Genomic DNA, 12,700 nt, shown 5'->3' with positions numbered 1-12,700 from the left:
CTTCGAGCTCTCCCTGCCCGGCGTGCAGCCTCGAGTCGCAGCCCGTCCCCACACCCGCTCCGGGGCGGGACGCGGGCCTGGTGTGCCCGTTAGCCTTGGGCTCTCCTTCTGTGTTCCAGGCAGGGCCATGGCGGAGGCTGACGGTCCCAGGCGGCTGCTGGAGGTGTGCGGGCTGAGGCTGGCCCGGTTCCTCCGTGATGCGGAGCACAAGCACTTGGCCTGGCTGCGGGAGGTGGAGGAGCAGGGCATGAGGATGCTGGATAGGTAGGGGCTGCCCTCAAGGGGAACCCCTGTCCCCAGGAAGCTGCCTGGTCTCACGGCGCTTCCAGCCTTGTCAGTGTCTGGCCACGCGTGGTTCTGGGAGGTGAGGGGCAGCCCTGGCCGCTGGGTGTGTGATTTGCCATAGCTGTGGGTTCAGCAGCTTGGGCTGGGCCTTGGTGCTGTGTGGTTCACTTGGTTCCTCACTCGTCTTTCACCATGAGTGACCCTTACTTCACAGTTGGGCTGGAGACAGCGATGTTTGGGCTCTGGGGGAAGCCACCTCTGTCTTATGCCATTTGTCTGCTCGACAGCAACTTTGGGGCTGAGCCTGAACTGATGCCCAAAACACCATCACAGAGGAGGCGTCCCAAGAAAAGGCAGTCCTGCAGCCTGAAGGATGAGCACAAGGAGCTGAACAGGAGGAGGTAGGTGAGTTGGCTTGACAGCATTTTAGAACAAAGCAAAATAATATTTCCACACACACAAGAACATAAAATAGCTGGTTTATTCCCTGAGTGAGCAAGTATGTTTAAAAGAGCACATCAAGATCAATCAATGTTTTGTAATTCTCATAAAAGTTGGGGTAGGGGTGGCTGGCTTCCTTCACTTTTATCTTTGTTTTCTTATGTTTTATGGTTTGAAACAAAGAACAATAAATATTCTATTTTCTTGTCTGCTTGGACTTGGGTTTTGTTTGATGTGATTATGTTCCAGCAGGAGTTCTGACTGGAGCCTCTTGCTGGTGTTCACTCCCTCAGCCTTTGTGCTAGCACCCCAGACTGGGACTTGCAGCAGTGGCATATCCATGGCTGGCGTTTGAAGGGGCAGGCAGGAGGGTTCACAGGGATTAGCAGTGAAACTGAAACAGAAATTCTAAGTGATTTGTTCAGAACCAGCCACACTTGAGGCTTTTGAAACCTGTCCCTGAGCATCCAACAGTTGTCTGTAAGCAGATGCCAAGGCAGGATGGCGTGGGGCTTTGATTTAATTGCTTGTGTAGCCAGGGATGGCTGTGATGCTAATTAACTTTATAAATGCCACTGCTTGCTGGCAGCTGAGTGCCTGCTCCCCTCCTGTGGTCAGCACCAGACCTCAGGGTCACTCTCCTTCCCCAAGAGAAGGGGAGCAGCTGCTGCAGCAGCACCTGAGCTCTGTGCCAGGCACTTAAATTTTTATAACTATGGTGAAAAAAAGCCTTCAGGAGTTGGGTAGGAAGAGTTAGAACTAGAAGACTGTCAGCAAGCAGACATGGAGGATGGGGAGAGCAGTAAGAATAGCAAGGAAGCGTGGGAAGTTCATGTGTGTTTGTGGTGAGGGAGGGCAGGAGCAGAAAAATGCTGCAGATCTCCACGGGGAGAGCTCTTGAGACACACTCGTAGTGTTCAGGTACTGGCTGGGTTGTTCCCCCTGAAGAAGACAAGCTTTTGTCTGTGTTTTTGCTCAGTGAAGCTCACTTTTGAAGAAGATTTGCTGATGTGACAAGCCCCCCAGGCAGGTGTCAACAGGAAGCTCCCTCTGCAGGCATGCATGTCCTGCTCCATCCTGCAGGGTCTGGCCATTGTTGTCTGCCTCACTCTGTGCTTTTTGAGACCCATCTCTTCCCATATTGCTAAATAGTTTCCCACTTAATGGGTTTTGGGTTTTTTTTTTTGCTAATTCTTGCTGGAGGTCAGGGTGGGGAATACAGATAACACACGGGGAAGGGGCAGAGGGTGCTTGTCCTCCCAGCACTGGAAAACCTCACTCATGCCCTGCAGCTTGTTTCCTTGTCCACCTTTTCCAGCTGCTGAGCCCTCCCACCCCAGGGCTCTGTTTCCCCTCACCCTGGGCTCCACACTCTGGTGTGGGGGGCTGCCTGGGCAGCCATACTTGTCCCCGACTTCCTGGGGGAGCCCCTGGCTCTGCCCTCTTATGGGCCAAGAGGATTTCACTGCCTGACAGAAATCCTGGTCAGGTTTAACTGAAGCAGGGGACATGGTTACTGCACCTGATTAGTTCTCTGGTGACCTCCAGCAGCATCTGCTTGCAGGCAGCAGAGAACACTGAGCAGCAATTTCTAAATTGTCCCAGCTCAACCTGCCAGAGCTCCCAAGGTTCAGCTCCTGCATTTCACCTGTGATAGGAGATGGGTTTGTGAGGTAATAGTGGAGGGTAAAAGCCTGTAGGTTCACTTCAAAGCTTTGCTTTTTTTCCCCCTCCAAAGGTTGTTTGGGAGTGAGAGATGTCTTTGTTGCTTCATTTAAAAATTGTTGGTTTTATTTCAGATTGTCCAGAAGGAGAAGCAGCAGCAAGCTGGTGTCTTCCAAACCGAGTTCCCAAAAGCACCACAGCAAAGAGCAAACCCAGGACCCTGTAGGTCAGGGGGAGGAGGTGGAAGTGCCCCACTGTGCCAGGGAGTCCCAGTCCAAGGAGCTGCCAGCGTTGGCAAGGAAGGGGCTGGCAGAGGGTCCTGTGGTGAGGCTGGAATGCCAGGACTGCCCTCAGGCTGTGGAGGGGGATGCAGCCCCTGAGCTGCACAATGTGTCTTCTGCTGCTTCTATCCCTGGGGGCCCGACAGCCAGGGGGGAGAAGGTGGAGGCCCCCAAAAGGAGAGCAAGCACTTCTACTCCCAAAGCTGCTAGAAATGGAGATCCTGCCGAGCTCCAAGGAGATGGATCAGATGGATCTCCTCAAGGCCTTGAAGAAGTGCTTTTCCAGGACCCTGAGAGCAAAACGAGCACTGCCAGATCCAGAAGACGCCGTCGCTCCTCATGCCGAAGCCGTGGAGCCTCCCTGGCAGAAAAGTGTTCCCTGGCCAGCAAGAGAGAGGGCATGATCCGGAGGTCCATCAGCAGGGCCATGTCAAAGAAGGCAGCAGGGCGGGAATCCTCCTCTGCCTCCAGCAGAGTGAGCTGTAAGTTCCTTGAGTTGTGGTGTGTTTGGCTGAATCAGCTCCTGGGTTGTGGTGAGGGCAGTGAGCAGCTGCAGAGCTGCTGCTCCCAGTGAGCTTGGGCTCCTCTTGGGCTCCTCATGGCTCCCACCCCTCTGAGGTGCCATCTGCAGGTCCCCATCTTCTGTAGGGGTCTCAGGCTGTGTTTTGCTTCTGCAGGTGAAGGAGGCACCTGCACAGGGGTTGGAAGTTGGGCTGTGGACGTTGTGGATGAGCTAAAAAAAAAAAACCAGGAATGAAAGGGAAAATGTGATCTAGATGGTTCTGGCCAGCTGTGCAGCTCAGCTGATGGGAAGAGATGAGAGCATTCCCTGGGGAGGGGCTTTAATTTCAGTATCTTCTGCCAACCCTCCAAAAATCTATAGGAACTGGACATCTCCACCCCTGAAATTTGACTGAAGTTGGCAGAGGAGCTGAAATGCTTTTTGGGTGAAGCTGGGTAAGAGTGGCTGGACTGAGAACCAAATAGCACAGTCATCAGAGGAGACTGGATTCAGAAATCCAGGCTCTTCCTGGCAGCACTGAACTCCTCATAACCCCTGCTCCCACTGCTCCTGGGGAGGTTTTGCTATTTGTACTTTATAAAAATCCCTGCTTCCAGTCAGGTTGGCTCCTAATAAACACTTTGGTATTCAGTGGTGTCAGCTTTGAGTCACGCTGTATCCAGGCATTTGTTATAACACTTCCAGTGAAGTGGTGTTATAGGGGGAATGAAATCAGCCTAAATCCACCCAATCTCTGCATAAAGCCGTGCAGGGAGGCAGGAACTGACTGGGAGATGCTGGTCCCACTAGGAGTGTGTCTGTGCAGCTGGAGCAGGCTGCAGGCAGAGGAGCTGCTGCCTCCCAGCCCACACCAGCTCCCCAGGGACACGCGAGGGCGGTGGCAGCACCAGTGTGGAAAGCTGGGATGAGCCATCAGTGTTCCCTGTGAGGGACCCCAGCTCCACCACGCACATTTTGCTGCTGTTGGGAAGCCTCGGAATGAAGTCCCCAAGTTAACTTCTGTCTTCTTCCTCCAGGTCAAAGCTCCTTGGAGGTTTTTGTGGAAGAAGACGTGACCAGCAGCACCAGGTGAGGCAGCCACATGGTGCAGGAGGAGGGAGCCACAGCAAATCGTGCAAGGACGCTGTATGGGTCACTTTTACTTGAAAGGTGTAGGACTGGGTTTGTAAGGGACAGTTCAGCTGATGTTGTCACTGGAGGCTGGTTGACAGTTCCAAGTTCGGTCTGCTCAGGCACAGCCCTTCCCTGTGGAGCTTAGTGAGGTTAATCCTGGCTTGAGAGTGAGTCCAGTTGGTGCCATCAGGCCCCAGGGGCTTCCAGCTTCAGCTGTACCTTGGCTGGGGAAGGGGATTCCTGGCTCTGCCTGGTGGGGCTAGGGACAGGAAGCTGTCACCTGGGAGGGGAACAGGTAAACAGCTTCATTTCTCAGCAGCTTCATTCTCACCTGCCTCTCAGAGGCTCTGCAGAAGAGGTTGGAGCTGCTCAGTGTGTTGGTCAGGTCCATTGGAGAATAACTAAAACAACTTCTCTTTTCCAGGCCTGCACTGCAACTGCATCCCCCGAGTGAAGAGGTAAGTTCTAAGGAACAACCTACACACATGTCCATGGCAGCCTTGTTCTTTGGAGCAACTGGGAAATTGTTTTTCCTTTTCCTGCAGGCTCCTGAACACATCCCCATTCCAAACAAAGGCATAGGAGCTGCCAGCCTCTCTGCACAGCACCTGCCTCCTCCTGAGCAGCAGGCAGGGAGCAGTGAAGGTAACTTTGAGCTAGTCTTGCTTGTCCTGTGTGAAGCTCCAAAGACACACAGACCAGGGAGTCAGCTTGAGGGTTTGTGGCAAATCTGGGCCTTATGTCGAAACAAAATCACCTCTGACCAGTCAAGATAATTTTTCAGGTAAACTTTTGATCTGCTGAAGAGGTGAGACATGCAATTAGATAAGCAAGGACAGCTTGTCAGTGTGTCCAAGCCTTGAGACAAATGCTGTCCCATCCAGCTTCAATCTGAGTAATGAATGGAGATGGCTCTTAGACCTGGAATCTTCCACCTAATGTCATGTTCAGTTAAAGCAGCCTGACATCCCTTTCCTCTGTGCTCACGTCCTGTGAGCATTCACAGGCCCTGATTATTTACTGTGTCCCTGAGCAAGGAGAGAGGCAGATGGAGTGTTTAGGAACTGTAGGATGTGGTGAGCTGCTGGAGCAGAGGGCAGAGGAGCTGAAGGCCCTCTGAAGAGGCAGGTTGTGCCTGAGCAGGGGCTCTGTGCAGGACATGTGTGCACAGCAGTGGTGTCCCACTGAACTCCTGCTTCCTCTGTCTGGTTAGGTGCCAGGGGGCTTGGAACACACAGGAGGTGGAGCCCTGCAGGACATGTGCCCATGGCATTAATGACAGGTTTCTCCACAGGAAGCTGTGTAAATCCCAACAGCCAGAGCCAGGAGCAGCCCCCCTGCACCACATCCCAGGAGAATCCCTCACGTATCTGGTAAGAGACGTTTGCAAGGAGGAGTGAGCCAGATTTTTTTCGAAGGTTTTGGGGAGTTTGCTTCTCTCTATTTCCCCTGACCCTTTCCAGTGTAGTTTTAAAATCTTCTTTGACCAAATCTTGTCTCCTGGGAGTTCCTTGTGGCTTCTTAAGCCTGTTCTGGGTCTGGCCCCCATGTCTGGTTTGGGAAGTAGACACACGAGTTGATGCACAACCCAGCAAAGGTGACTAGGACAGCTCAGCTGTGACTCAGAGTGGCTCATACAGTGCTGTTGCAGGAGCAGTTTCTGAAGGCAACACTGTCAGGGGACAGAATTATTTAATTTTATCCTGTGCAAATGTCTGTAGTGCCTGACTTGTTCCCTCATTGGTTGTGTTTCTGGTGCTTCATGTGAGGTTTCAGCTGCTTCTAGCTTTGCCCCCAACCTCCTGCCCTGGTTTGGCTGGGATGAATCTGCTGTGGATGGGAAGGGGGGGAGCAGTAACCTCGAGGCTGCTGCTGGATCAGGCCCTGAGTGTGCAGGACCAATTCCTCCTGCTTTTCCCTGGAATTATGGGTTGGAAGTGTGGTCATTTCTGACACAGGTAAACATGTGACTGCAGGTCAGTGCTGCTGCTGGCAGGACTGGGGAGTGGGGCTGTCACCTAACATGCCTCTTGCTAATGCCACCAGGACAAGAAGCTGTGATCGGGGAGTGAGTGTTGTATGGGATGGGCATCAGCCAGGTGGTCGCCCCCTTTCCCTGTTGGATGAGAAGCACAAGAATTCAGCAAACCAGGCTCCACTTTCCTCTCCAGCTAACAAGGTGAGTGGGTGCCGTGGCCCTTTGCCCTCCCCCTTCCCTGGTAGGTGCTGACTTCCCTCCATCTTCTCCTCCTAGGTTGTCAGACCACTGAAGAACTTCCTGCAAGCCGTGCAGCGCACACAACTGCTCGCTAGCCCGGGCTCTGCAGGACGTGTGGGGGCCATCAAGAACTTCATCAAACACAGTACTCCCACCCGGCCTGATATGAAGGTGTGTCAGTCCCATCTTCCTGTGCAGGGCAGGAGGAGGGGATCTCATCTGGGGAGTGGCAGGAGGGGCTGTTGCCAAGAAAAGCACTAACGTGTTCTTATTTCTGCCTGCACCATGGGTTGGTGCAGGTCCTGGTAGCAAACTAGCCCCACAGTTCCACTCCAGCCTCCCTGGGGGATGGAAACTGGTCGGTGTTGCCTCATGTTGCTGGTCCACACGCACTGTTATTGAGCAGGGGGGCTTTAGGACCAAACCTTAAACTTTGCAGAAATGTATTGTCTGCTCTGTCTGTAGCCAGCAGAAGCACTTTATGTGGGAACATGGGAAGCTTTTCCCCTGGCAGTGGGAATTTGTCCTTGTGTCTCACATAACAGTGCTGCAGGGCTGAGGGTCAGGCAGCAGATCCCTACCATGGGAATGGGCTGTAATGTCATCTCCAAACCCTTAATCATTTTTTATGTCTCTTTTCTACAGGGAGACTTTGTTGTAAGTAATGACACACTTGACTGTGGAGCTGGAGGATTCTGCCTGCTATGCTCCTCACCTCACAGGCACTGACCACTCTTCCCCTTACACTGGTGTCTGTGCAGCTCTGTGCCCACTCTGGTAGTGGGGTGGCTGCATCTCTGCGGGTGTGTCCTGACAGCTGGGAACTGCTTGGTGACCTTTTGGTCTCTCAGCAAGACTGCTTGCACTCTGCCCCTTCTCCCCTCTGCTCCCAGCTGCTGGTGAGGGCCACGCTGTCCCAGGCAGGGAGCATTTCCCACATACAGTCACCTACAGCAGGAGCTCTCTGCAGCTGAAGGATTGACGGGGACTCTGCTGCTCATACGAATTGAATAAATGCTGTTGCCAAACCTACATTGTTTTCTCCCAACATTCCCATCCTGGTGTGTGGGTGAAGGTGGCTCTGGCAGTGGGTTCTTGGTTCAGCACACCTCAGCCTCTGGCTGCTTGTGCACAAGCAGATCCAGGGTAGAAACAGGCCCAGCAGTTGGTACAACCTGAACTCATCTCCCTTCAGTCAAAGGAGCGGCAGAGACTGGAGAGCCTCAGGAAGAAGCAGGAGGCTGAGGAACAGAGGAGAAAGAAAGTGGAGGAGGAGAAGCGGCGGCGGCAGGCAGAAATGAAGCAGTGAGTTCTGGGGTCCCTCACCTCCATCACTGGGTCAGCTCAGGGTGCTGTCTCTGTGCTTTGTGCTGGGGCACCCTGAGCTCTGCTGCTCAGGGCTTACTGCAGCAAGGATTTCAGTGGTGCAAAGCACCTGCTGGTGTCTGAGCTCGGCCCAGAAGTGTGGCTGAGCCCAGCTGATCCAACCAGAGCACAAGACCTGTTTTCCCCAACAACCATGCAAGTCTCTGCTCCCCACCACCTCTGCCAGAGCAGACAGGGCTGACGAGCCCATCTTGCACACACTCTGCCCAGGAAGAGGGAAGAGCGCCTGAGGAAGGCACTGCAGGCTCGGGAGCGGGTGGAACAGATGGAGGAAGAGAAGAAAAAGCGGATGGAGCAGAAGATTTTGCAGAGTGATGAGAAGGTAAGAAGGTTGCACGAGGTTTGGACAACATCTTACAGTGATGTTCTCTGTGAGCTCTGAGGCCACTGGCCTGAGACTTGCAGGGTTGCTGCTGGTGGTGGAGGGCGAGTCTGTAGAGACACCAAAAACTGACAAGAGTAGGCTTTTGTTCTCTATCCCTCTGCAGGGGTTCAGCTTTCTCTAATGCACATTGTTTATGGTGCACAACCACACAGGTCCTGCAGGACAGAGGGGCTATGCCCAGCTGCCTCCAGCCGTGGGGAAGACAGATGGTTGCTCATTTTTGGGGTTGGACTGAAGTGCCCCTTGGAAAGGGTCAGCCTTGGAGGACAAAGGAGTCATGCTCCTTTCAGTCTTTTTCCAAAACTGAGTGGCCAAGAATGCTCCCAGCCCCACTGTGGTGGGAGTGCTGGGACAGAGGGGTGAAGGAACCTTTTCTGGGTTTGCTCAGGTGTGGCTCTCACAAGCACGGGAAGAGAGAGTGGCAGAGGAACAAAGCAAGAAAAAGCTGTCCAAGAAGCAGAGGGATGCTGAGGGATGGAAGCAGAAGGTGCCAAGCACGGTAAGAACACCTCTAAGTCCCTCCTGCCTGTAGAAAAGGAGCATCAGGGAACCCGTGTGTGGCTCTGACTGGTGGGACAGGTCACTGCCTCTCCTCTCAGAGATTTGGGGGTCTAGAGGGTTGATGTTGGGTTTGAACATGAGGGTACCTGTGGGAAAGGCTACCCAAGGAGTGGGTGGGCCATGGGAAGTGAGAGTAAGATAGACCAAGACAGGTTGTCTCAGAGCATCACTTGTCTCCTCACGCCTTTCCCCACTTGAGCTGGAGGCCTACAAGTGTTTTCTTCTTCAGGAGGAGGACGAATTTGAGCAGCAAGAACCACTGCAGAAACGGAGAGAGGATGAAGTGAAAGGAAAAGGGAAGAGGGTCTTGGAACTGAAAAAACTTGTAGAGCAGCGCCAGGTGGAGCAAGCCAAAGAGAGGTATTGGTGTGCTTGGCACGGGGAAGCAGTAAATGAACAATGCTGCAGCAACTGGGAGCCTGGTGTGAATGCCAGGCTGAGCCCAGGGGTTGGTTTTTTCTTCCCCAGGCATCACAAACCACGAGGGAAAGAGAAGCCCCTCCAGCCAGGGCCAGCAATGCTTACTGAAAAACCCATAAAGGTGGGGAGCTGAAGTGGTCTTGGAACAACTCCTCTGTTGTAAGTTAGTGAGGTGTAGAACACAAGGGCTTATTTTAATATCAGACTAGTTTTCCAGGTGCTGTGTTACTGTTAGTTTGTCATTATGTTCTTTAGATGAAAAGTACAATAAAACCAATGTCAGGCTAAAATGTTGCTGTAAAAAGTTGGGTTTTGGGCAACTATTTCTTGTTAGCAAGTGAGCCTTATCATCCCCTTCACAAGATGGATGACAGCCATACAATGGCACCTTGAACAACACCTCCAGTGGCATTCACTGATACTTAAATGAACATGGAAATTAGTAAGAGATTTGTTGGTTTTTTCCTACTAAATTCACTGGCTGTATTTGGAGGATGTGATCCCCAGAGCAAACTTCAGGTGTCATAAGGCTTCATGTAACATCATTTGCATTTATACAAAGAATGTTATGGCTCAAAGTCAAGCCCGTTTGTCTCAAAATATCACAGTAACATTTTATTTCCACTCTCTTTTGACTCTTAACACACTTTATTCTCCCTTCTTCATTAGTGAAAAATCAGCCCCTAAAATGCTGCTCTTCTTAAGGATAAATCCCTCCTGCTGTATTTACTTTACTCAATAGGTCCATGATATTCAGACTCCTGTTTGTGCTATATAATTTTAATGAAGGTCCGAATTCTTCATATGTTTCCAGCAGCTGGGCTGGAGTGAGGCACAGCAAAGCTCCAGAAAGGAGAGAGGCTGGATGTAATTCTGAGTCCCTGCAGCCCTCCCAGTAGTTCTTCCTTGCTCAGTGGTACTGGGGAAGCAGCTTCTGAGTAAGGTGGTTTGTGTTGAAAAAGAGCTTAAAGAGGGAACAATTTTATTCTTCATTAGGAGGAAGTAAGCCCGAAGGAGCTGCACCAGCTGCCTGGGCAGGAGAAGAAAGCCAAGCAACCAGAATGCATTGCTGTGGCTCCAAATCCTTGGCTCAGGGTGGTGAAGGTGAGAATGGGCTCTGGAGACTGGGTTGCTTTAGGTCTGAACAAAGTTTTGGTTTTGTAGTTTTCTTCTGAAGAAGAAGACACAGAAGGACTGAGGGTTTGGGTTGTTTGGGTTTGGGGATTATTTGGTTTCTGTGTTTGGTTTGGGTTTTTTTGGTTGGTTGGTTGGTTTGGTTTTTTTTTCCCAAGGGCCCTGGGAAATACAGCTCAGTTCCAGAGATCCTCTGGTTGTTTTGCCTAGGTGAACATGACTGAAGAGTGACTCAACTCTTGTGCTCTAGCAGGAGGAAGATGGTCTGCAGGACCCCCGGCAACCACTGGGAGAGGAGAAGAAAATCAAGCAGCCAGCAGCATTTACTGCTGCTCCTGGCACACAGCTGAGCACCACGCTAAAGGTGAGTCCTGGTTCCAGCAGTAGCCCTCAAATAAAAGTCTGTGGTGTCTAATTGGCCCCTGTGGTTTGGGGCCAGCCTGCAGATCTATTTACCCACCGCTGATGGAGAAGGAAATGAAATCAAGGGCAGGCTGCTGGGCTTTAGCAGGCGTCCGTGCAAGGATGTGGATGCCTGTCCTCCTGGGAGCTTGGCCGAGAGCTCTGCACGGGAGGAACCCGAAGGAAGAAACAAGCGTTTTATCTTGGCAAAGCTGCGGGGAATGGCCACGGGATGGCAGCACGCTGCCCCGCGCTGTGGGAGCCCGGACTGCGGTGGGGTCTGGCTGGGGGGTGGTCTCCAGAACCCTGTGTGAGTTGGAGCTGCGGAGCTCTGATCACTGCGGGGGGGGAGGAACAGCTGCCACAGAGTCCAGCTGGGCTGGGGGCTGCCTCTGCCGGGAAACCCCGGCCTGGGGGCTGATGGGCTCCTCTTCTGCTGCTCTGCTCTGCTGTGACTTGTGTCAGAGCTCTGGAGAATGAAACGTGAAAAGGGTTTGAGTGTAGAGCCCTCTGTGTAGAAGCCAAGTGCTCAGACATACAGGGTATGTTTTGTACAGCTTTCCTACCAGAAATAGGAGCAGAAAAGGGTTAAAAGTTGCTACCAAGTCCCTGAGCACTGATAGTTTTTGTGTTTGTACAGATGTGTGTACTCATGCATCCCCTTCATGCAGAATCAGGATCGCGTTCCTGGTTTATCCTCTGGCCAGCACTGATAGGCACTCCTGTGCTCCAGATCAGGTCTTCTGGCCATTCCTGTTCGTCACCACATAGCCAGGAGGTTCCTCCAAGCCTTGGCTGGTGCTACTCTGATCTGCAGTTTTGGTGTGAAATGGAGCCCTGGCAGCTTGGGACCTGCAGTGGGGTCAGCCCTTCCAGCTCTGGGGTCAGGGCAGGGGGAACATGCTTTCAAGTTAACTTAAAAACAAAGCTAAAAGAATTTGAGCACTTGTGGGTTCTAGTGAAAACCTAAACCCCAGTTCCACTTCCCATGTAGATCCAAGCCTTCCCATGCCCAGGTGGGAACCTAACCCTGACCCTTTTGGCTCTCCTGCCTTTTGAACCAGGGTCCTGCTCTGACCAAGGCTGTCTCTGTGGTTTCAGAAATCCAGCTCAACATCCTGCTTAAGGCCCCCAAAGGGCACTGAGGACTCCAGATCCCCAAAGGGAAATGAGAACTACGGGATGGACCTGAACAGTGATGACTCCACAGATGATGAGGATGATCCTCGGAAGCCTGTCCCTGCCTGGGCTGATGGTAGGTGCCACGTTTGGGTTGGATTCCTTAAATCCCTCCCCTGGAGCTTTCCCAGTGGAACTGAAGCTTGTTCATAATGGGTCTGCCTCTGGTGTGGCTGTTCCCACAGGGACCCAGCTTAATCAAGTCATTTTACTCCAGTACTACCACCCGATCAGTGTTGACCAGCTCTTTGGGCTGATTCCCAGACCCAAGCTGGAGGATATTTTTGGCAAGAGCAAGCCTCGCTACTTCAAGCGCACAAGCTCCGCAGTTTGGCATTCCCCACCTGGCACCAGATCTACCTGTGGCCCATCCTGCAACTTCCAGAACTGAGAATGCAAAATGTGTTTTGCCACAGCATGGTTTGGTTTCTTAGCGTGCAGCATGTTTACCGTTTTAAGACTTTTTTTAGTACAAAAATATTGAATAAAATCCTGTTGAAATAAACACTTTGACGGTGTTTCTCTCTTTCCTTTCCCTCACCAGGGTGGGATGGAGCTTCTCTGGCTGATCCCAGGTCGCTGGCTGTGGTTTCAGCACGTGAAAATGCAGATGTCTGAAGATGTGACATTGCACCATTAGGTATTCCCTGCAGAATCTTGCCCAAGCAAGCTGTGAAACTGCTGCAGGGAGATCAAATTGGTTCATC

General features: G+C 52.2%; 1 protein-coding gene across 1 annotated transcript; it reads left to right on the top strand.

Annotated features, from left to right (window-relative positions):
- Nucleotides 1-127: 127 nt before the first annotated feature.
- LOC103539536 (inner centromere protein) lies at nt 128-12,484 on the top strand. Its single transcript, XM_030451510.1, has 19 exons — nt 128-264; nt 573-686; nt 2,526-3,154; nt 4,212-4,263; nt 4,733-4,766; nt 4,854-4,953; nt 5,603-5,681; nt 6,355-6,487; nt 6,563-6,697; nt 7,172-7,183; nt 7,722-7,831; nt 8,123-8,234; nt 8,686-8,796; nt 9,094-9,218; nt 9,327-9,399; nt 10,275-10,382; nt 10,663-10,776; nt 11,916-12,069; nt 12,179-12,484. The coding sequence occupies exons 1-19, from the start codon at nt 128-130 to the stop codon at nt 12,382-12,384; spliced, it is 2,538 nt and encodes an 845-aa protein (XP_030307370.1). The 3' UTR covers nt 12,385-12,484.
- Nucleotides 12,485-12,700: the final 216 nt, after the last annotated feature.

Source organism: Calypte anna, chromosome 5 (genome assembly GCF_003957555.1).
Source record: "Calypte anna isolate BGI_N300 chromosome 5, bCalAnn1_v1.p, whole genome shotgun sequence".
Lineage (NCBI taxonomy): Eukaryota > Metazoa > Chordata > Aves > Apodiformes > Trochilidae > Calypte > Calypte anna.
Note: the sequence above shows the minus strand (reverse complement) of the source record. Positions and strands in the feature narration are given on the sequence as shown.